This window comes from Aphelocoma coerulescens, chromosome 3 (genome assembly GCF_041296385.1).
Source record: "Aphelocoma coerulescens isolate FSJ_1873_10779 chromosome 3, UR_Acoe_1.0, whole genome shotgun sequence".
NCBI lineage: Eukaryota > Metazoa > Chordata > Aves > Passeriformes > Corvidae > Aphelocoma > Aphelocoma coerulescens.
The window spans coordinates 106,796,166-106,821,881 of NC_091016.1; the positions used below are offsets into that span (position 1 = coordinate 106,796,166).

General features: G+C 38.3%; 1 protein-coding gene across 1 annotated transcript in view; it reads right to left on the minus strand.

Annotated features, from left to right (window-relative positions):
• MYT1L (myelin transcription factor 1 like) overlaps nt 1-25,716 on the minus strand; it is a 179,023-nt gene that overhangs the window by 101,304 nt on the left and 52,003 nt on the right. The window contains exon 5 of the mRNA XM_069011517.1: nt 40-410. Coding sequence (XP_068867618.1) covers nt 40-410 — 371 coding nt within the window. The remainder of the gene's footprint in view (nt 1-39; nt 411-25,716) is intronic.

The window sequence follows — 25,716 nt, forward strand, 5'->3', positions numbered from 1 at the left end:
ACATTGTTTACTTTTTACTAATACTCTGATTATTACCACGTTCTTCCTCCTCCTCCTCTTCTTCCTCCTCTTCTTCTTCCTCCTCCTCTTCATCCTCCACATCTTCACCTTCCTCTTCATCCTCCTCTTCCTCCTCCTCAATCTCCTCTTCTTCTTCTCGATCTATCTCCTCATCATCCTCCTCCTCATCACCTTGCTCCTCATTATCGTCAGAATATTCCTCCTCTTCTTCATCCTCTTCTTCTTCTTCCTCTTCCTTTTCATCCATTTCCTCTGTTCCATCAGTCTCATAGCACTCATCTACTGAAGAGTTGTCTGCTTTAACCACAAAGGGTTTTCTTTTGGGGGCTGGTTCTTGGGGTTGTTTATCTTGTGTTTTTCTTTTTTTTGCCAACGGACAGCCATAAACACTGTTCAAAAATAAAAGATGCAAATTATTACACGATCCTCCAGATTTCATTTAATCATATATTCTAATTCTACATCATGATCAGCTGCTGTTCTCAAAATGCATGTTTTCAAAGTAAAATGATGTTTAGGCAATGATAACCAAGGGGGAGGACACTTACAAAACCTGTGAAAATGCAAGTGACTATTATTTGCCTGAAAATGTCACACATACATGACAGCGTAACAGTTTCAGAAGTGATACAAATGTGTGTTTTTCCTTCTCATTCTATTTTCTCTTTGGCATGTTACACTCTGTTCTAAGGCAGATGAATATAGTTAAAAAACCAGCAAACTTGTCCTACCTGTAGCTAGCAGTACAACAATCAGGAATAAAGAAATGCTTCATAATTTTGTAGTATTCAGTATTTTGACTGTGTGCAGTTAAGATACGTTTCAACGATGTTTAAATAATGAAAATATGATCATATTCTGAATGTTGTTGTTTGTTATTATTATAACTAATAACATAATAATAAAGAAATAATGAATCACTCTTAAATTCTCCCCTTTTTTTCTCCATTATATGCTACAAGGCTGGATAAATGGGAAAACAAGCTCCCCAACACAACCAACCCCAATAATTATCATGGCTAGTGTTTGAAGTGTTCTCATATCAAAAAATTCAAACAATAAACAAAATCTGTTGTCAATGAAGAAAGTCAGACTTTTAAAAAATTGAGTACCCCTTCCTTATCGATCATTTTAATGTATTTTAATGCACTGTAACAGAAATAGTATTTCAGAGTAGTACTCTACCAGAGTAGCTACCTGTTTCTCAAAGGTCACATAATCTGTGTTTGTTGAACCTGATCTCCCTTGTGTAACCTCTATAACCTTCTGTACAGAGTGACTGCACACACACATTACTTTTTGTTCAAAGAACCTCATCTTTGAACTTCTTCATTGTGTGACTATAAATATTACTCAAGCTGTATCAGTTTTTAGCCTTCTTTCTGTGATTAACTAGTTTTGGGATATTTAAACTGTTCTTTATAACCTTTTCTGCAGATCTACTAGTAACTTCCCCTTTTACGTTTTAGTCTTTCTCCCTTTATCTCAATACACCGAGGCCCTCTTATTTTCTCCATTCTTATAATGCTTCATATTCTGTTGACATACCACTGAAAAACCTGGGGCTTCACCACATTTAGTACTACAGATGTGCCCTGTGTGGTATCCTCAGGTCTTGATCTTGGTCTAATTTAATTGCATACCAGCAGCTATGCATCCCAATTACTTAAACTGCTACTTAGGTAAAAACAAATTTATTTAAGCACCCAATTACTTTATTTAAGTGCCTAACTTAGGTATTGTCTTACCTAAATTTCAAACCACAGTCTGCCTGGCACACATATATCTAATGAACATACAGAGTCACAAAAGACAGTATTCATGGAAAACCTGCTACAGGAGACCTTCTCCGTGCAACACAGGTGCCTCTCTCTCTCTGTGGGGACAACAGGTGTCTTTAAAGTCTAATCCAGCATGCCTAAAATCACCTGCCTCCATTAAAACTAGAGAGAAATATGGCATAAAATTTAAGTACATCTGTCTAGCCAGATTCCAAAGCACCTCACTTGGGAGTAGGGTAGTAGTCCTAGTGGGATATGGATTCCAGACACCAGCATCTAAGTTGGGGCCTAGTGATACAGGCTGGAGGGGGAATAGATTGACAACCTCCAGACTCCAGAGCCACGCTCCATCAGCAAGTCATGTGGCATATTCTGTGGAAGAGCATCCTCTTATAGAAGATGAGCCCTGGTGCACTTGGAAGCAAGAAACTCTGATGCAATAGGTGAGCAAAAGCCCAAATCTTCACTAATTCTAAGAGACTTAAACCCGAAAAGTAGCAACCCCTAAGCTTCTGGTGTTTTCTGTTTGGACTGTATTTGTTTCTATCTAAAAACACTTCGAAGTACAACCTATAAATATAGAAGAAATCCCTGTCCTAGATCACCACGACAGTTCATTGCCAAATGACTGTCCTGCCTCCTGTCCTGTGAGTCCTCCTCTGGTCAGGACTCAGCTGCCCAGAATCAAGAGGAAATGTAGGTTTTCCACGGAAAACATCCCACATCATCACAGTAAAGACAGAAACAGGAATTCAATATCCATTGGTCTGGACACTGCACAAAAGCAGGGGTGAAAGGGAAGCACTGTTTCTTGTAGTTCTGACTACTCCAGGTTTATTTTGGTGCTTTCCCTGGTGCTATGGTGTTTCAGCAGCTGCCTCTTTAAACTCTCCACATGGAGCTCTGAAAGAAGGCAGAAGAATTTGTCCTCAGAACTGGAATTTCAGAGTGTGTGTTGTGCCAAGGAAAATGGATGGATAATCAGGGAGGAACCTGCTTCATTTAGGTGTCTAACAGAGGCTGCATCCTGGAAAACAAGAGTGGATCACATCCTAGGGTTCAGGCAGCTTTCAGAAACTTGCGTATCAGTTCAGTATGATTTAAGGGAACAGGTTAACATTTACTGAATGGTTGTGTCTTTGCTTTCTTGGTTTCTGTTCCTTCTCTTTTGGATGCATACTACCCTCACTATAGCTTTTTCCAATGCCATTATTTGTTAAATTGTATTTTCTCAAAATATTTATTTCCAAAGATGTGAGTAGGCTTACCCCCAGAAATCCCCAGGATTTTTTTACTTCCTCTTATTATAACCTTCTTAGAACATTGTAAGAGGTAATGATGACACTTCAGGTGGCTCTGAACTAGAAGGGCACCCACAGATGTGTAACTTTTTTCCCCACTAGCATTCATAAAAACTCAAATTCTTCATAGAATCATGGAATGGCTTGGGTTGGGAGGGACCTTAAAGATTATCTACTTCCAACCCCCCTGCTATGGGCAGAGACACCTTCCACTAGACCAGGTTGTTCAAAGACCCATCTGACACTGGACATTTTGTCACACTAAAGCCAGAAAATTAACTCCATCCTGGCCCAATCTTTTTTCATTTATGAACAGTAAATACTTTTAACAGCTTTCATCTAGTAATGCCCGAAAATAATGTCTTTTGGAATTCACAAAAGTGTAAGAAGTGAAGCAGAGGACAGGGGGATAACAAACACATCTATTTTGGTTTGAAATGTTGTTTAATTTTTGTATTTGACAACTAAGAAGAACTGCATGACTTTTTAGATACAAATTATTGGTCAAAGGTAGAAAGAAATTGTCACTGCCGTTTTTTGTCATCTTCAGTATTTTTTCATATATTTATGGTCTTCTACACAGTATTTTATAAAGTTTGTGAGAATCTAAGGCATTACTTGGGATTCAGGGCCCCCCTGGAAAGTGCATAACTGGTAATGGAAATCAATTCCAGTTAGCTGCCCAATGACTTTGATGCTTTTATAAATCTCATTAAGTAACTATTTGGAGCTCAGCTATTCAAGCAAAGTTGTGAACTTTAACTTTAGTTTATAACTTTATGAATCTATTCTCAGTGTCTTTGCTCATACATCTAAAACTGAGGACACATCAGCAGCTACAAGAAACAAGTATTTGTATATTTTAATGGTTGGGTCCAACACTAAGGCTTGGAAATATATAACTTTTCCAAGGGTTATACTAGTTCATAGAATCACGGAATGGTTTGGGTTGGAAGGGAGCTTAAAGATTATCAATTCCAACCCCTCTTCTATGGACAGGGACACCTTCCACTACACTAGATTGCTCTAGGCCTTGTCCAAGCTGGCCTTGAACAGGGACGGGGCATCCACAACCTCCCTGGGCAACCTGTTCCAATACCTCACCATTGTCACAGCGAAGAATTTCTTCCTCATATCCAGCCTAAATTCCTCCTCTTCCAACTTCCAACCATTACTCCTTGTCCTATCACTAGTTAACTTCAACTAAGCCTTTGTCAACTCTCCTAATTAATTTGTACCAGATATTCCACAACCCTGAACCAGGTTTTGTCTGTACTTGGGTTTATACTTGACAAACCATTGCAATGATTTTTCATATAAAACCTTTATAAGGCTGGCTTGCACTGGCTTCCTTCTGCCTTTCAGCTGTATACCTCACACAGCTTATATATACCCCATGTACTGTACACTTCATAGACTGAAAGAGTTAAAAAACCTTCACCATGTGTTTCAGAAACCTGGGAAACAGGCCACCAGACCTGAAGCCTACTGTTAAGCTGCCCTATTTTCTTCTTTTTCTTTCTTAACCTGCTCCACTCTCATCCTTTGTTTCATTAATTTTTCAGATTTTGCCTTCAGGACACTTCTCTCTGTTTCTGGCATGTTCCCTGTGGTCTCTCCAGAGAACACACCAAGGGGAAGGCTGTGCTGGCTTCCCAGCAGCCTCTGCCACTGACTTCCCCACATATGGATATTACAGTCTCTCCCACTGACCTCTTGTTCCTCATATATTTGTGAAAGCTGTTATTGTTTGTCCTTACAGCTTTTGCAATTTTCTCTACATATTCAATTTTGGGTCCTGCGATCATCCCCTTATTTGGTTATTTTTAGACTTGTTTATCCCTGCTCACAGCATTGACCCCATTGATTTATGTGTCGTGTCTGCCTTTATCCGTTCTTTCATTGCTCCCTGTATTTCCCTGGTCAGCTGTCTTTGTCTTATTTTCTCCTCACGCTTCAGTTCTCTTGGCTTTCAGCAGGGTATATATTTGGGCTTCCTGAAACACACTTTTGAATATTCTACACTGCTTTGCTGTGTGTCTCAGTCACCTCTGGTTTTTGGAATCTGTCATGAATAATTCTTGTGGAAAGAATGTTGTTGAATTTCACAGTGATAATCTCCAAGAGGACATATAGACATTAATAATTGAAGAAATGGAAGAAATAATATATCATTTTATACTCCTTAGTTAGAAGATGACTTACAGTATTTTTTTAACTCTCATGCAATTTTTCTCCATTAAAAACTTGATGATACTACTCACTGATACATTCAGTAGGAGCATTGTTCAGGAAATACATATTTCTTGTCTAGAGTTGAACATATTGATTTTTAATATATTTTATTACTAATATAAAATATTTTCCAATATAATTAGTATGGTTATTATTTAAAATCTAGAACAATTAACATATGTATTTAAATATACATAGCATAGGACCACGGAAATACAAGGGATTTTCTAAATCAGACACTGACCAACAGTTTTCCCTCCACAATACGCCACCTCACACACCCAAGTTGGAACATGACACCTTTATCTGGAGGAGGTTTTCCTCTTAGAGGAAAACGAGAAAATGAGAAAATGAGAAAAGGAGGTTATATGACTATTAAGACTTTAAATACCTAGTTTGGATAAAGTAATTCTTACGTGCCATGTTTACCAGCATTCTTTTTTCATTTGTATCTCTTTTCTATTAAATCTAGTATTTCAGATGCCTCATGCTATAAGATACAAGTGAAGAAAAATAAGATGATGCCAATGTTATGCTCTAAATCTGAATAATATTTTTCTTGGAGTATTGTTAACTTTTTCTTTCTTAGTAGCACTTTGAAAAATCTTATGAAATCATTTTTAAACTAAAAAGTGTCCTCAGTAAAACTGTTCTCATTCTTTTTTTTCATGAGAGAATTTAATTTAACAGAAACCAAAACATTTGGTAGGGAATAGGATCTAAAAATTTGTGACACAAACACCTAATGAGGTTATCAGAAACACTAAATTAAGTACTTTAGTATCTGAAGTGGCTGTGAGGTGGAACTTTATCATATTGTCATAGGTTAGCAAGCATAGTCCCAGATGTCCTTGCAAAGGGGTGCTTACGGCTTCCTCTATGACCTAACAGAACCTATCAGCTGGCCAGTTTAAATATGGACAATTCTTTAAGCCACTTAAAGTTGTGACCGCCTCTGTGATCCGCACTTAAGAATAGTAAACCTCGAGGCAGAGGCTCTGTCTCGTTTCCGGTGCTGGCACAGGTGGCTGCGGGCCCCGTGCAGGGGCCAGCGGGCCCAGCCCAGGCCCTGCTCGGGCCAGGCTGGGCTGGGCCACGGCCATCCTGGAGCCATGGGCCTGTTCCACCTGCAGAACACACCCTGATAAGCCACATTCCAGCTGCAAGGCCTAGGTGAGATTAACCCTTTTAGTGCTGTGAAGAGCTGGAAACCTGAGGGAAGAGAAAGAGGAGATGCTTAAAGCATCACAGCATTCACAAATTCTGTTGTGAAGCTATGATATATCAGAGTACCTGTTGTAATTTCATGAAGATGTGGAGGGTGGAGTGTTCAGCTCGTACTTGTAAGCAAAAGCACCTGTGCTGAGATAGGCAGATGCTGAAGCAGCTGTAATTTCATGAGAAGTTTGGACAGGGAGAGATGGAAGCAATGAGGACTTTTGCTCCAAATGGGAAAGGAGAAAACCTCAGTTCCTAGAGATGCTCCCAGAGATTTCTTAGAGATGAAATGCTCCCAGAGATGGGTGAAGAGAACTTTTGTTTCTGAACGGCTCAACCTTAAAACTGTACCCCAAAAAACTTCAAGAGTGGACCCTCGAAAGCAGTTGTGGGAAAGCTGCAAGTTGGGGGAGGGGACTCACATGCGAGCAGAGAGACTCCTCTTCCTAAATGGACTGAGAAAAGTTATTTGGAAGTGGGCGGCTGTCTCGTTGTGATAATGTGTTCATAGCATGGGCAAGAGAGTCTCCTCTTCCTAAATAGACTGAACAAGGTTATTATGGAAGTGGTAAACAGACTGAACATCTTAAGGGTTGTCTTTTTACATTGTCAGTGGGAGAAGGGAGGAACGTGGGGGGAGGAGAAGTGTTCTGAAGGTGTGGTATGATTTTTTTTTATTATTTTTCCTTTCTTCTTTTAGGTCTGTTAATAAACTTCTTTATATTCTTTCAATTTTGGTGCCTGCTTTGCATTTCTCCTAGTTCTTATCTCACAGAAGATAAACAGTAATCAGTATTTTGGGCCAAACCACTACACATATACATCTATATTTAAGATAGCAAATTAAGAATAATATGCTTGGAAGCAAATTTCTGCTTAACGCTTCAGGCAGAAAGTTCCCAAGGCGTCTATACACTGGAAATTGTTAGGTATTATTTTTGGTTTGGACTAGATAACTTCCAAGTCCGGACCTCCAGATGAAGAGTTTTAGGGTAAAACAGTTTTAGAGTTTTAGAGAAAACAGGCATTTATCAGTTAAGTCCTCTAACAAATCCAGCCTTTTAAGAATGAGCAAATCAAATTAATTTGCATAACACTGCAACCTTTTTAATCACTCTTAAGGCAGTGACTATTATCTTGAAAGGGCTGATACTATCAATTGATAGAAGTTGACCAGAAAATAAATATTTAGATTCCAGAAAATCCTACAGCTTGAATTTCCTGCACTCCAGTAGGCTGCCCTTCCCAGAAGACTATGCAGTATTATAAAGAAGAGCTAGTAGCTCTGCTGGTGAAGTTGGATTAATGAATTGTTAGGAATGAAAGAAGGATAATAAATTCAGAAAAAGAGATTAACTCTAGCCTTGTGATTTGCCTACTCAATTGCAAGAATAAACTCCTTCATCTGAAGATGATTTTCCATCCATATTTGAACACTGCTTAAAGTATAAAGTAGCCAAATTGCTACAGGAATGAGCAGCAGTGGACAGTGCTAATTGCAGGGTGGTAAAGTCAAACTTCATGTGGGAAATTAAAAATTGCTTCTCTAAGCCACACTGGTCAGGAATCTTTTCTACCCCACAAAAGTCCCACATAATGACTGCATACTCTTCTGGAATATGGGAGGTGTTGAGCCAAACCTTCCCAGGCTGTGAAAGCTAAAGTTCAATCACTAAGCTATACAAGAGAAAATGGTCAAAGCAACAGGTCAAAGTCCAAGCAAGATATGGTGGTTTGGGGCTTTTATTTTAGCAACGGCTAATTGCAGCCTAGAAGATGGAGCTGGGACACACTGTTTTGGTGCTTCCAACCAGATGGATTAAAATTCTCTGTGCTAGCATCCTATGTGCTATGAATCCCAGTCTAAAAGACTAGCTTACTCAAATCTGCTTTCCAGGAGCCTGCTGGCAACTGAGCCAGAGCCTTGAATACTGCTCCAGAAACAGGCATGCTTCTTGCAACCATTGCACTGCCAAGCACCGTAGCATCTAAGTCCACTTACAGAATGACTGCCCTAATCCCTATCCTCTCAGCTGGAGTTGGGCACTAATCCAGAGTCAGTGCTTTGGAAAATCTGGGTTCCCACTCATGTTTTACATGCTTAAATAATTTTGGAAAAGTGTGCCCAAATTAATATGATTTTATCTATTTAAATTATAATTTAAATTAACAAATATCTTATAAAATACAATAAACTAATCTCTACAGTTTTTCTGTATTTCAGGCTTTCTCATGGGTTTCTGTCTCTGATTAAATAATCACATTCTTATAAGCAGGAAGTGCTTTTATGTGTGCAGTATCAAAACATACCATCTTTACTTCATTCATTTGTACCAAATATGACTTTGTTGACTTTTCAGTTTAGGTATGTGTATGTATACAATAGTAACTCGGTTCAGTGAAAACTATTAATTTACCTTAATAGGAACAAGCTACAGTGACAGGAATGAGTGAAATGTAGAACATTCAGACCACTTTTCCTTCTGGATTTGCAAATATTTACTCTTCCACATTATGGAACAGTAAGAAAAATTACAGAACTTCCCAGAAACATGTTGGATGACAAAAGGCAGAGAAAGAGGATGTGATACTTTCTTCACAGAATTTTAAAAGCCAACTCTACCCTTTTGCACCTCAGAGCCATTTTAAACATATGAATAGACATGAATATACCACAGATCTACCCATATAGAGCAATATTTAATTAAATGAACCTCAAAGAAAAACTAGTGTCTAAAAACCAGCACTGCCAAAAGGAGTTAGAAGTAACAAATGAGACAGAATGATGTGCCAGAAGTAAAACATGGAGCTCAAAACTCAAGCGTTTTTCTTTTAGAAATTCAGATATTGAAATACATATTTTTAAACAAAATAAAGTAGAATAGCTTTGATGTAGTTAATACAGTCACAGTACATTAAGTCAAAGCATGAATCTTTTATTTCATTTTATTTCATTTCATCTCCATGTGAAGCATCTACCCAGCCCAGTTCACTGAGACTCCAAAATGGTGTAGATGAACCCTGTGAGGAACACTGACAAACTAACCTGGCCCTCTGGCTGGTGAGATCATTTCACCCACCAGCAAAGCCTCTGCTCTTGGGACACTACAACTAAAAGGAAACTAAGTTTTGCAAAAACTAACCCATTCAAACAAGTTTATTTAATTGGCTAAATACAAGAGCTGTTTAGTGAAGAAAAATGAGGCACAGCAATGTATTTCTAAGTGTTGTACAAATACATGGGAAAACTCCAAGCCATGGAGAGCTCATTTAAAGCAAGATATAAAAAATATATGTAACACATTATGACACTGAAAACTTATGTGGCGGCATAGGTTAGCAAAGTACATGCCCTGCAGTTGTGGATTATTCTGAAGTATTTATATAAATAAATCAATATAATATCTGATTGCCCAATGACTTATAATGTCATTGATGGGGTTCATCTCTCACCTACCATGGCTTTTAAAACCTAAGTCTATACATGTCACGGTCAGCTCCCTTCATAACTCAGGGCAGAGAAACCGGAACCTCCTGGGAGGCTACTCATCTTACGTTTTAGACACTTTGCCTAGCGACAATAAAGGGAGGTGCTGGTGATTAACTTGTATTTCTACCACTTAGGAATCTGTTAAAAGTGAGACAAGTCCAAGAATTTTTCTCTCTCTTCTTTTTCTTTTTAATTCTGTCCAGATTCAATAAAGACAGGACCTATTAGAATGTAGAACCATGTACTGTAATATTTTCATAATGAGAAACCCAAAAACCTGTTTCTTCCCTTTCTGCAGCTGCTTTATCACATAACATGAATAATTCTCCTCCCTACAGCTTCCCAATCTTTTCAAGACTACCTGTATGTTCCAATGTCAGACAAATGCTGGAGTTTCTAATCTTAGGATGGCAAATACCCAACTTAACTGTGTGTTCAAGCGCCAGCCAACACAATTGATAATGTCTTGTTGCCAGAACCTTGAATAGTGGGGCTGATCAACGAGTGCAGGATAGTGTGAAGAGCACAGGTTTAATGACTCATTGATTCATTAGATGAAATGCATATAATCAAGTTTTGCCAAGTGGCTACTGATTCTGCGCACTTTGATGTTGATTTAGATGTAACCCAGACACATAAAAATGGGAACATGCAAAGCCAGTGACCATTTCTGCACTAACTCAAAGAACACTGACTTCTGCACTGAATCAAAATCCTGAGGTCCACATTTACTTAAAAAAATATCTAAACTTGAAGAAAAACTTCGGGAAAGAAAACCTTCTATTTTTCTATATAGAGATGAAAATGATGGCTACATTGTTGAATAAAAGCATCATCTAGAGCTGTCAAGGTGTCCAGATTTGTGTGTATCCTGTTTTCAGCCTCAGTGGTAATGACAACTTTGTTTACAGGTAGAGGGAAGGGCAAATTCCAATTTATTTAGTTTTCATTATAATACCATATCATAAAATGGAAAAGTTCACAATCAATCATCACCAATTTGAAAGGGTCAGAATATGCTTCAAGAGTGCATCTATCAGCTACAAAACATTTTTGCACAGTCACAATGTTTGAGCCTTGAACATGATATGAAATCTTTCTATTCCAATATTTTAAATGTGATTTCCTTTAAGCAATTCAACATGCTAAGTCCAAGCATTCAAAAACCAAGGGAAATAAACTGCTGGAAATCAAAGGTGGTTCATGTAGCTATACTGTCCATCATTTAAAAACATGGCTAGATACCGATAAGTAAAATCAACCACTTAGACATAGACCTGATGGATCATATTTAATAAGAACACAGTAAGTCAAACTATCATTCTAGCATGTACTTAAGTATTGAGTAATAGAGTATACTGTCATTTCATCATTTCTATAATGTAGGGCTACTATAGTGACATTATCAGCTACTGATTCCTATCACAAATACTCTTATCAACAATTCTGCGTAGCACTGACTCCTGACTTAATTTTAACTAAGAAAGACATATGGCTCAGAATTAAGAAATAGGATACAACAATTTTCCCGTAACTATAGCAGTAAGATTCTTACTTGATCAAAAAAGCTAACAGCTACAGAATATAACCAATGGAAAGGAATAATAGTGTGGAGCAGCCTTCTAACACAAGACTCTCATCAGTAAACATCTGAAAATACAGGAAAAAAATGACAAAAGCAAAGTGATACAAGCTCAAACACTTCAATGCTTATGTACCAGAGTCTCACCTCCAGCTTAAGCCACAGGATACTCCTCTGTCTTGCACAGTTGGTTACAAGTCATTCAAGTGTGAAATATTCTAAATTCAGGTTGTTAAAGGATTGAGAACCTCTGCTCCCCTGCCATGACTTACACCCTGAAAAGCACATATTTGTTTGTGATAATAATCTACTGAACTAGTATCCTTCGGCAGCACATAGAAGTTGCTTTGCTGCAGTATTAGGGAGTCTTGCAGGTAGTATTTCTACTAAGTTACAAGCTTACCTTTCATAAAGAAATTGGTTCAAGCTGTTGGCAGACTCTAAGGACAAATCTGCATCTCATGTTCAGCTGATATTTTTTCAGCTTTTATTTTTCATTATTAGGAGAATTAGAAATATTCTAGTCTAAAAATGAAAGCTTACCTCTTAGGCTAATCACATGACTTTAAAAACCGGATGTCTAAAAGGCTTTGCCTCAATCTGGTCTTTTTTTGATATATCTGATGAAAGGAAGGATGCCTGTTCAGGTAAAAAAAAACAAACAAAGGAGCCAAACTGAATTCCATCACATTCTAGTCCAGAATAAGAAGGCTTCAACTTGAGTCATATCACAATTAAAAAAAAATACTATGGCATATAATGTTGCTTTTTATAGCCAATGGTGAGTTCCATTAGACTGTAGAAGACTCTCTGAAGGAAAATGAAAATAGCCTCCCAAGAGAGTGGAAGCACTACACAGCATGGTTTAAATGTGGCAGCTGGGCTGTGGGTGGAAATGGCGGTTTCCACTGAAAATCTGCTGCCAATATACCTCCTATGGCTAGATTTTTAAGAGAAATGTGGCAGTTATCCTTCTCTGAATTTCAGCTGCTCAGTTGTAAGAATGCATAGACAGGATAGGTATCAAGACTGAATAGTGAAAGGTCCAGAATTATGCTTTGTCCAAGGACCAAAGAGTAAAACTGAGAAATGACTGGAAGCAGAAATCGGAAGATGGTAAGAGGGGGAAAAGATTCTTTAGTTTTAAAAGATAAAAACCAATTTTTTAGAAAGTGTGTGCTACTTCAAAGGCTACTTTAATTATTTTTAATAGTTTGAGGTGTTCGATGCTTAACACATCTCACTGAAAGTAGGTGTCATGGTTTAGCATAGTTTGGGTTTTTAGTTAAAAGGGCTCCATCAGCCACGGAAGTGATTCTCTTGCAAAGAGGTGTTTACAGCTTCCTCTATGACCCAAGAGAACCAATCAACTGGCTAGTCTGAATGTTGGCAACTTTTTTAAGCCACTTAAGAAGCTTGACAGGCCTCTGTGATCCACATTTAAGAATGAACAAACCCCAGGAAAGCTCTCTTGCTTCCGGCTTTTGGACAGGTAACTGGGGGGCCTGCGGTGCGGCCCAGTGGGGCCAGGCCGGTCCCTGCTCAGCATGGCCCGGCCAGGTCGGCTGCGGCGCAGCTTGGCTGAGATCTCAGCCTCTTCTGCTCGCTGGACACCTGGCACAGCCCCCTCAGTGCAGGCCGGGCCGGCCGGGACACAGCCACCCCGGAGCCGTGAGGCCCTGTTCCATCCGCGGCCCTGTTCCATCCGCGGCCCTGTTCCATCCGCGGCCCTGCTCCGTGCAGGCGGCCCTGCGGCTCGGCCAGGCCAGCCCTCACCCAGTGAGGCCGAAATTCATCTGAGGCCGCTGCCTGGCAAAGATCATGTGAGCAACATCGAGAGGCAAATTCCAGCTGCAAGGCCCGGGTGAGATTAACCCTTTTAGTGCTGTAAGATTCTGCAGAACAGACGAAGCCTGCAGACATCAATCCTCTCCCGAGTCAGAGGAAGAGTAAAGGTGAAGGCACGTGAAGGAAACACCATAAAGACACCAAAGTCAGTGAAGAAGGAAGAGCTGAAACCCGAGAGAGGAGAAAGAGGAGATTCTTCAAACCTATAAGCTGAAATCCTGTTGTAAGGCTATGGTGATAGACTATGATACATCAGAGTACCCGTTGTAATTTCATGAAAGTATGGGGGGGTGGAGCGTTCAAACTGCAACTGTGAGCAAAAGTACCTGTGCTGAAATAAGCAAATGTTGAAGTAGCTGTGATTTGATGAGAAGCTTGAACAGAGAAAGATGAAAGTGATGAAGACCCTTGCTCCCAGGGGAGGAGGAGGGCCTCTGTTCCTGGAGATGAAGATGCTCCCACAGATAGGTGAAGAGAACCTTTGCTTCTGAATAGCTCATCTTTAATATGGTACCCCATTAGCTCAAGACTGGACCCTCGAAAGCAGTTGTGGGGAAAGCTGTAAGACGAGGGTAGGGACTCTCACATATGAGCAGAGAACTGACCCGGGCGGCTGTCTTGCTGTGACATTGAAGGCATGAGAGAACTGTTTCTTGTGGAGATGTCTCCATAGCATGAGCAAGAGACACTCCCTAAGTGAACTGAAAAAGATTATTATAGAGGTGGTAAACTGATTGAAAATCTCAAGGGTTGCCTTTTTACGTTGTCAGTGGGAGAAGGGAGAAAGGTGGGAGGAAGTACTCTGAAGGTTTAGTCTGACTTTTTTTCCTTCTTTTAGGTCTGCTAATAAACTTCTTTACATTCTTTTAAGTTTTATGCCTGCTTTGCTTTCCCCTAATTCTTATCTCACAGAAGGAAAATAAGTAAGTAATGGATATTTTGAACCAAACCACTACAGTAGGATAGAACTATGTTAGTTACTTTTAAAAGTGTTCCCTTTATATTTGGGGATTTATCAAGATAATAGTTGTGGCAACATCACATGTCATCACAAATAACTTTGAAGGACTTCAGTTTAGCTCAGTAAGTTCCTTATATAATAAATTCCCCACTGGTAATATGTAGGTATATAAGCCTGGGAATCACAAGAGTAAGCATGTGCTATATCCACGCTAAGAAACACAAAGTATTATGAAAAGAATGCTTCTAAAATCACTTTTCTCTTCTAGATGTTTGCACCTAATTGCAACTCTGGTTTAGGCATAGTCTTGGAAATATGACTCATAATCCAAAAAAGACACTTTCTGATGCAAGTACAAAAGTCATGCCTGTAGAATGGATGGCTACTTTATTGATTTCTCTTTTGATACAGGTGGTATGTCACTGTTATCTTTTTTTTCTTTTTAGCGACAATTCAACAATTTTAACAAGGTTAAAAAAATTTTCAAGCAAATGGAACACCCTTTTTTGTTGGTTTTTTTTGGGGGGGGGAGCGGGTTCTTTTTGTGCTTTTTTTCCTTTGTTTCGTTTGTTTGTTTTTACCCGAACAACCTTTTATGGCTCCAAATCTGGTTCCTCTAGAGCAGTCCTTTAACCATCAGACTAACCTCTCTCTCTCTTTCTTTGTTCTCTGTAAGAAACCTCACACTTCCTTCTGTCCAAAGGTCTGACTTCAACAGCCAGGGAAGAAGGATCCTTGCCAGTCTTCACTTGTCATCATTTTGGTATGGCTCTGGCTTGAGTATTAACATGATGCTTGCATCCATTCAGGGTGGTGGACAAACCAAAGCAGTATGTTGCTTCCTAAGTCACACTGCTGGTCCAGGATGCACAACTATCAAGAATTCTTTCAGTGAAAGGGGTGTGACTGCTATGCAGGAGGTGCCTGCATGTTAGTGTGAGCGGAAATACCTGCTGTGCCTGCAAATCTCAAACATTCTGGCAGGTTGAAAGCCCTGAGCAGCACAGCTTAGCTAAGCTGGCAGCACTTCTGGAAATACACAAATAGGTTTTCAATTACAAGTTTGGTCTACTACAGACTTGGTAATTTGTGGATCCTTGCCTTCGATTTCAGTACCAAAGGTCTACTTGTAGTTGTGCTTTAGAATTTCGTGCTTCTTTTCTGATTTATATGTTGTGAAATGCTTCTTGTGGAAATCCCAGCTGTAGAAATTTAATGGTGGAAAACTGTTGTCTCATCTCTAATTGACTGGTAAATGTACTATACAGAGGGTGGGCCAGACGCAAGATTACATTTTGTGTTGAAAACATCTGGAAGGTTTTGAAGATAGGGATGAAAAGCTGCATAGGTATGACATCACTTCAAATTATCTGATATCATGCAAAGCTATATTGCAATGTAGGTAAATCATTCCTGACCAGATGATTCTTAGTTTCCTTTTTGTTTAAAAAATAGGGATGCTGGTATAATCTCATTATCTCTATTTCTCAGACCAGCCAATAAACTTTTGTCTCTCTGTGGGTTTGTGTTTTTTTAGAGTTCTAGAGCAACATCATTACAAAGTGCGCTGGTGTAAGAGGAATGAAATTAAATTCCTCCTTACAAAAGAGATCAGTTTAACCCATAATATACCTAAAAACTACCAAAAAAATAGCTTCTAACAAATCTAAGCTAACCATGACAGTTCTGTTGTGGTTCTACCAAGCTGTCCACTAGATTGATTTCTAAATCTACCTGACTGCTGTAATTTTTAAAGAACAATCAACAATTACAGTAGACAGAAAAAGCTAGGTGTTTTCTGTTTTATAGTTTTGATTAAATGCTGACATTTTAAACAAGTGACTCCACTTTCAGTTAATGCCATTTTAATTGTTCAGTCCTTTGTCCTTCATCTTTTTAATAACATAACTGGAAGCAGCAAGCTTGACTACTAAGGTTTGAAGTTAACACAGCAGTCAGAATTTATTTGCATTCTTTCTAAAATGGTATTTGTTTTATAACTCTGACTCAGTTTCTGAGTCTGTCCTTCTCAGTGATCTCTTTAGGTCTCACAAGCCAAGCAAAGCCAGGCCATGTCAGTTCTGAGAATGTCAGTATTTTCAAGAAACACCTAGATGCTGCAGAGACAGTACTACAAATCAGAAAGTAATACACTTGCCTTGCCAGAAGCACTGAAACAAATTTGCCATTGTGGAAGGGACAGAAGAACTGTAAAGCTGGTAATTCCTTATGTCACATGGAATTAAATAGAAGACCTAAGTATATGTGTTTTAAGAACTAGAAATGTTAATTCCAAAGCCTCAATCAAAATAAAGGCATGCAATTACATTCTGTCACAATCATTTCTACACTTTCAGACAGAAAAACAATCTATTATTTTTTTTCTTTCCATCCCGAACTCCTATGCCCCATAAATGTGCGCTGGTAAAAAGTTGCTACAACCAGTCTTGTGAGTCAATGTGGTGTTATAAATGTACTACAACATTATAAGCAATATGACCTTCAGTGTCATGTGAAATCAAGTACTTAACACTGCAAAACAGACTGAGGCTACTGAGTTACATTTGCGAAATGTTTTAAAATTAACAGTTGAAAAAGCTTTATGAGCATAAAATAGAGTTACCCTAGTAAATTGGCTGCTCTCAGCCATCCATCTCACTGGGGTCTTGCATCTTCTACTTCTTTTCAGAAAGCATGGGATATGCAGAGAATTTTATGAGAAGTAAGTTTCAAAACCAGGGGTTTTTAGTGTGGTAACTACTGACGTGCAAATATCTACAAGACTCGTGTCAGAGATAATCAATCACATATGTCATAACGTATGATATATCCTCTTGTTTGAGATGACAGTTTGCTTGTCCCCTTCTCCTCAAGTGGTACATATGGCTACTAAGAACAAACAAACCATTAATCCTCATTGATCATTCTAGAAGAAACCATGCCCAAGCAAGATCTGCATTAAATGTAAGCAATTCTAGTACATTTTTCTTACTGTCCTTGCAAATACTAAATACAAGAAAACATTTGGTAATTTTTGAAAAAATGAATTTTTGAAATGAAAAGGATGGTCTAAAGCAAGAGGCACTGGAGTAGAACTCAGAGGTGTGACTCAACTTCTGTCAGGGATGCAAATTTCTTGTGCGGTAGCAGAGTCACGAACTCCTGGTTTGCCAAGGGAGCAAAAGCATTACAGCTCTGTTTCTATGCATAGCTGCACAGTGAAATTCTGACATCCAAGTGAAGTATGTTTGTTCCTCTTCTAATACCTAGGGACATGTAGGCACTTAACACACAGCAGAATTCAGACACTGTAACCTGGGCTGGTGGAAGGTATTTTCTGTAGTGGGGGATTTCCACTCCTGGAATTAATCACTTTAAGCCTTCCTTTTTTTTTCTCACAGAAACAGATTAACTCAGTCTTTTGACTTGGAGATGGTCAGGGGAGAAATCACAATCCCAGCCTTAGCCATTATCTAATCTAGAACATACAGAAATGTGTGAGCAATTTGTGTTTAATATCCTCTTTTGCCACGGATAACTGAAGCTTCATTTTACACCTCTCAGGAGACTGCTTGCTCATGAGATTTCATAACAATCTAGGTTGAGAGTGCCCACTTCTCTAGTACTTCATGCAAAACAAAACATTTAAATGTGCTTTACTACCAGTGAAGGATTCATTCAATTCCTCTCTAAAATGACTGTCTCCTATATGAAGTGCTAATGCTGGGACTGAAAACGTGGTTCTTCCATCTCCAACTGACTGCTCAAAAGTTACAAAACTATATCCTTCCTTCTTCTTTTGAATACAGATGAAGAAAAAAGAATGCAAGCATCCTGAAATCTTAACTTCTTTATAGTATAGAATGCAAGTTCCCAGAAGATGGGAGAAACCGTCTCCAACCAACTCCATATGGAGTCCTAACCCTATTGACAAAGAAGAAACAGTGGGACAGTTGCATGTTTTTATGGATCACAAATTGGGAGGCTTTCAAAAGTACTTCCTACACTGAAATAAGTAGATAGATTAAAGATATACTATCTACGCTATGTACTTAGTATCAAGGTGCCCAAACAAATGTTTTCACAGGTCTCATGAGGATCTGCTGACAGAACTGGGGTTACAGAGGCTGGAAAGATGGAGCTGAAGGGAGACCTTATTAGTCTCTACAACTACCAGAAAGGAGGTTGTAGGCAGGTGGGGGTTGGTCTCTTCTCCTAAGTAACAAGTGATAGGAGGAGAAGGAACAGCTTAAATTGTGCCAGGGGAGTTTAAGGTTTGCTATTGGGAAAACATTCTTCAGTGAAAGGATTATCAAGCATTGGAACAGCCTGCTCAGGGAAGTGTTTGAGTCACCATCCCTACGGGTATTTACAAGACATGTAGATGTGGCACTTGGGGACCTGGTTTAGTGATGGACCGGACATTGCTGGGTTAATGATTGTACTCTATGATCTCAAAGGTCTTTTTTCAACCTTGATAATTCTGTGACTCTCAATTTGGACAAGATTAATGGTAAAAGTATAGTTCTACTGTGACTTCAGAGTTGGACAGAAAACAAGAGAGCATTTATGAGAGTCCACCCTTCGGACTTAAGGCATAATTTGAATGCATGCCAGCTTTTAGCTCTAGTCTTTTTTCTGAACACCTGTTCCCCGTTCACCAAGTACAGGTAAGATTTTCTCCTGGAGACATTAGGAGGGTGAAAAACAGCAGCAGATGCATATCCTTGATGAATTTTTTCCACAAGAATCAGCTGAACAGAAAGCATTCATCCACTACTCGTGCATCCAATTCAGTGGCCTGCTTGCCACTTTAAATAAAAAATTTGATGGTAGAGAAATCTGCCCCAGTCCCAGGGAACTGAAGGCAAAAAACCTTTTCTTTAAATGACTGTTATTGGCATTTAAAGCCAATCATATCCTGTCCCATCTCAGTATATTTTATAGTACTAAAATTTTTTATTGTAAGTCATGGATTTGAGACACAGCCCTAACTTCAGTCACAGGAATATTTTCTCTTAGGTGTTAAACCTCTTCTCCACTCTTCCATGGATACTTACAGCATGACACTACTATTTCTTGCAAATAACTAAAGGACATTAGGTTCTTTCCAATCCCTTTTCATGTCACCAGTAAGCTTCAAGATTTTCTTGGGAAGGTGATTCAGGTAGTAGCCAGAAAACTAACTTCACCTGGTTAAAGTTATCACCGTTTACAATGTCCTAGGCCATAGAGTGCTGAGGATGTCTTCAGGAGCTATCTATCCCCTGGGCACTTTTAATTCTGTGGATGTATTTATTTTGATTTATTATTGCCATCAAAGAGGCTCAGGACTACCTCTCCTTTCCCTGTCCTGAGCTGACACCACTAGAAGCAGTACTTCATATCAACCACTAATAAGAAGTGATGTGTTTGAAAGGGCTGTCTCAACTTATTGAAAAACCTCAGCAGAAGTCTTTAAAGACACATCATGGCGTATTTTTAGGTCTCCTTCATATTTGAGTTGATTTCTTATATTCTTTCTTCATATTCTTTTACTAACTCAGGTAATACCTGGGGTACTTGATCTCATAAAATATGAATATTTGAAAGAAAAGATAACTATAATTTTATTTATTTATTTATTACATATATGATTTCTCCTGCCTCCTTTTTGATGATTCTAGCAGAGTTCAGATCGTTTTCACTGAGGTGGAGAAAAAAGAGCAGGGCAACCCTGTTCTGATAGCATGGGTGCCACCTACAGATAGAACTTTTTCAAAGTCATGTGTTATTTGTGTTTGTGTGGACACTGGAGCAAGGAATAAAATAGGGTTCCCTGTTCATCCAGCTGCCAGTACTCACCAGTAAATTTTCCTGTCTCCAAAGCTTTGACTTAGGATGTTCCAATGCACAAGCCATTTTTCAACACACAGTAGCCATGCTGCTGCTCAGAAATGCTGGAAGGAGGATGTAGGCAGCTCCATAGTACTCTAAACTCAGTGCACAACATTGCTTGTGGCTTTTCTGGTTTCGTTTTAAGGTTAAAAACTGTCACCACATTTTCACTAAAATGTGCATTAATAAATAGATTTTTTTAAAATACCTCCAGCTTTTTAAACCTCAGAATCAGTATTTTTACAGAAATACTGTAGAAATAATTCACAAATTATGACATCGGGAAACTAGACTAGAATCTAAATGTAAAATTGTCTTATCATTACAAATCAGTTAATTTTGCTCTAGGATTCAGAAAAATGTTTTGATCAAAAAAGCACTGAATTGAAAAGTTAGACTTTCTCTGACATCAATGGCTATTCAACAGATCTTTATTTAAATAATGAGATAAACATCAGAGCCAGACTTGTGGGCACTACGCTTGTAATAATCCCCCATATATGCTTCTGTCTTTACACCTATGATGCCTAAAATTTGCTTGCTGTTTACAAATGGGGAAACAGAGGCGTACTGAGATGAAATGTCTTGCCTATCATGTGCAAATCAACTCTGTAGATCCTCTTTTCCACTATGAAGAACACAAATTATTCAATCTCAAACGATTTATTTCTCTCCTAAGAGAACACAATGTACTCAGCAAACCTACCAGGCCAACCAAATAAATTTCCCATAGGCAAAGGGAAAATGTGCATGGCTCCTTCCATGATCTTTTTGGGGAAATTATCTCCCCAGTATTACTCGACGTTTTGCTCTTTTGTTTCTTCATTTTCTTTCCTACACTTTCTGTGAGGTCTTCAATTTATTTTGTAGCTGATAGGGACATCTCCAGACAGATCCATCCACAGAAAACCCCGTGGCTGCAGGTGGACTGCTGCAAGAGAAATATGCTCAGCACCTTCCATTTGAAAGAAAAAGAGTGTATCATTTCAGCCAGGGGACCCACTGAAGAAGACACATTCTAAATCTGCTGTTTGCTGCTGCTGTGCAGTTAGGTCTACACTTTCCATGCTCCTACCTCTGATTTACTTTCTTTTCCTCTGCCTTTACAAGTACTTCTGGTACCTGCAGGTCCTGCAACTTGTTGCCACTGAAATAGCTACTCCCAATACGGATGGTGGTAGGAGTAATTGAACTGTGGTTCCTTTGTGTAGTCACCTCTACACAACGGCCACTAGCATGCAGAGCCTCACACCAGTTGCTGGTGTGTATTTGCTTGATGGTTTAGACCCAACTTTGCACCTTTCTAATCATTAATCAACAATCAGACAAAGGATTTATTGCTGAATCCAGACAGCAGCCAATACAGACCTCTAATACATTATGGATTCTCTGTCAGCACAATTATTTATTGTTTGCAGTGTTCTGTTTGAAAACCCCTATGCTCTTCCACTCATTTATTTACTTGCTTACTTATATCTCTTTAGCTGGATTTAACAAAGCAATGAAGCTTCATTTATTAACATTTTTTAGAAACTCTAAATGGTGAATTACTTCATACAAAATATATTTATGATATTATTCTTGGTATTCACTACGACTTACCACAGTTTTTAGCAAATATGCTGTTAAATAAAATAGAATTAAATTTCACAAACAATTTCAGGGTATTTCCTCAGGTCAATATCCAGTGAATCATTTTATCATTATCAAACACTATAATAAAGGTTGACTAGCAGCTGAGAGATAAAGGAACATACATTTCTCCATACTTCCAGCATCCTGTGGGATTTTTCACAGTATCATGAAAGCAAGCAACAGTAAGGACCTCACTGTTCTGTGGTTAGGCTTTAGCACAAAAGCATCAGTGGACCTCTGGCTCTGCACGGCATGCAACCATGCTCTGCTATCAAATTAATGTTAAAATATGTATGTCCTAGCTTCTGATTTATAATATCTTTGACAAATAGTAAAAAGAACAGGCATGCCATAAAGTTTATGGATAGGGTGATGGCATGCACAATGATGTCTCATAAAGAATAAAGGGGGAAAAGTTATTTATTCTTGTGATTCAAGAACTAAAATACAGATAGACTGGCTGCGTGCACAGAATTTTTCATAAATATCCCACAGTGCACCCTGTTGTACAGCAGCCATACATTAATTAGAGCATTCAGCAGACACTGCAATGTGTTACACTCACCCAAGTGAATCTTCATTTTTCACATGCAGGGCCTCACTAATTAAAATCAGCTTTGCAATTAAATGTGGAAAATTGTGTTAAACTTTCAAGCGTGATTTAGAAAAAATGTATTTATTTTTAGGGTACTTTATTTTGATGCAAATGAATTCTCCATCAAAGTGAGACCAGTAAAAGGAAGGTATGAAGATTTCTCTTTTTTGTATTATAGATGCTCCTCTCGGTTGCAAGTTGCAATGCTCCACTATCTCTCTGCCAGTACCTGGCCCTGTTCCAATGCTTTTAGTGAGTGCTATCTGTCAAGGCATGAATAATACAGCCCCTAGGCTGTCTGCAGAATCCAAATGAGCCATACATCAGGAAGCAAGCACTCGACTTTAGCTCCAGAACACGCTCCTGTGAAGACAGGCAATTATTCACCCACGGCTGCAGCCATGGCAATCAAACTGGTGGGTGAAAAGGTATATGAAATGAAAAAATTTGAATAAGAAATATGGCACAACAAGGCACAGAAATTCAATAGTTTGCTAATAACAGAGAGATATTTGAGCCTTTTAATTTTGAAGTTTGGGAGCCTGAATTATTTCACTTGCTCTGTTAGAAAATATAGACTAAAATACAGTATATAATGTCAAGGCAATACAATGGTACATGTTTGGTTTTTTCTAATCAAAACAGCAATGCTAAACTCTAAGGTATTCATAAATTCAAATTGTTATATGAAGTGACAAATCTCATGCTTAAAAATTAAAAGATGTTAGATGTTAGTTAAAAAGTTCTATCTGTATAATGTAATAAACCAGAGACAGCCTAGTAAAGCAATAAAGAACTAGTGATATGAAATTTGGTGGAAAATTAAAATGCAATGTATTCTATAAAGTTAGGGACAATTCATACATTACAGATACACTCATCATTTTATGATCCCTCTTTGTTTTTGAGCCTAGCCTTTTTTTGCAAGACATTTTATCAGTAATTAACAAAATCCTTTACAAATAAAATATGACCCGAAGAAAAGGCATGAAAATTTCCCATGTAGATTAAATGTTTTAAGTTGGTTTATTTCATCTGAATTCTTATTTTCAGCAATCAAATAGAAATTCACGATACAGTAAAAGCTATATCAGTATTTCCATTTTAAATATGAAGGGTTTATCATTTGGCCTTAACATTCATACTTCCCTGAAATTATATGCATATTTTTTCAGACCACAATTGTTTTGCTTTAATTTCTATACAACGGATGTATCTGTTTTCAAGTATACACTGATGTATGGTCTAAAAGAATCCTAAATGAATATACATAGTGCCATGCTACCACCTTAAGACTTTTTTTAGGTCTCTTATTTGTTAGAATGTGGTTCATTCTGAAACATGTGGAATTGGGAAGTAATTAATCCATTACAAAATCTAATTGCTTTTGTTAGTTGAGAAAAAAAAAAACAAACCAAACTATTTTGTTAAGAAGCTTTTAAATAAGACACTGTATGCAATCAGTATTTTAAATGGAATCTAGTTAGGGTTTTTATGATTTGTCTACATTACCTATTTACATGGCAAATAATAGGCACCTATTTGGTATATGACATTGTTTAAAAAGACACTAAATGGAGAGCAACAAAGTGTAATATTTCTGAAACCGTCATTCACATTGACTCAGCAAATAACACAGGCCAGTTTGTGCTCAGTTACTCTGGAGTAACTATGGGATTTGCACCTGCAGAACAGACCAGAAACTGGACTCACTTTTACATTTGTATACACAGATTGTGAATCCTGTTGTCTCTGAAGGTGATTAATGAAACTGGCAAAGTTCCTTCTAATTGCAATAAAAGAACACTTGAGCCTATGCTTTCCTTCAGACGCTTAGTCAAAAGGCATCCTGAAAACACAGTTCTGGGAACACCCTCCTGGTCTGGTTTGAGTCAGTGCTATATATACAGATGGATTATTCACAGCTAAAAGTATGCAAGGATCTGGACCAAGCTTATTGTTCAAAATAATTCACAGTACCGAAGGTCTAAGAGTGGTGTTCACTGTTGGGCTGCTATGCACAATGGGACTGAACAGACACCAAGGGAATAAAAGAAACTGCATCAGAGGCATGGCCCAGGGAGATGCTCTGGTTTTCACTCCTAAAATTTGAATTCTTCTCTTGTCTCCACAACTATCTGAACATGTTAATGGCTTATTTTTTTGTTTTGATCTTGAATTTAGATCTTTCACAACCTTTGTTTTCTTTTTATTTTTCAGTTCAGTTGGTCTCAGGTGCTTAGAAACACAAACAGGTACTGAAGTTCTATCTGTGCAAACTCTAACATTGAGGCATCACCTCCTGCTGTCCATCATGGACAGCACTAAAGGGTCCATGATAGCCTCAGGTTTCAGGTACTACTACAATCCAAAAAAAAAAAAAAAAAAATAAAAAAAAAAAAAATATATATATATATATATATATATATATATGAGTCTACTCTAATCAAGGCAGACACACCATCCAATTTTGAATTTTGGGCACTTCCTCCTCAGTGCCCAAACTGGGATGTTAGTTCTTCTGACCTTTCTGTGCAGTCACTGGAGAGAGGTGCTTTCACCACGTTAATTTTACAGATCCCAGCATTCTGCCCTAAAGTGCCCTTTAGAGAAACTTGTCCATCTAAGCTGTCTATTAGCATGTCCAACCAACAAGCTGACACCAAGCACTGAACTTAAGATGCAAGAGGAAACTATCAACCAAGTCATGCAAGGTTTCACTTCCATTCCAACTAAGATTTAACACAAAGAAAAACATCAAGAGATGGAAATGATACAACAAGCTCTTACCACTGTTACCCTACCTAGTACCAGTCTTGTGTTTTAATACACCTCAAAGGAAACATCAATGGCATAGAAGGTCTGCTTGTGCCCTTAGTAAACCTACATTGCAGCTCTTTCATAATGAAAAATACAACTGAGGCAAAAAACCGACGATAAAACTCTCCTTTAACTTACATCTACTATTTTATCAGCTGAACAACATTTCATCCCCTGAATCTATCTGAAAATGTGAAAGGATCTGTTTATTTCAGTTCAAGCTTAATGAACTACCTGAAGATGGTTTTCACTGTCACAAAGATAAAATTACAATTAAAAAAAACCACCTGGAATTCCAGAGACTTCAAGACATTTTATAAGAAACAGAATTCTGGAGAGCTCTGACTACATC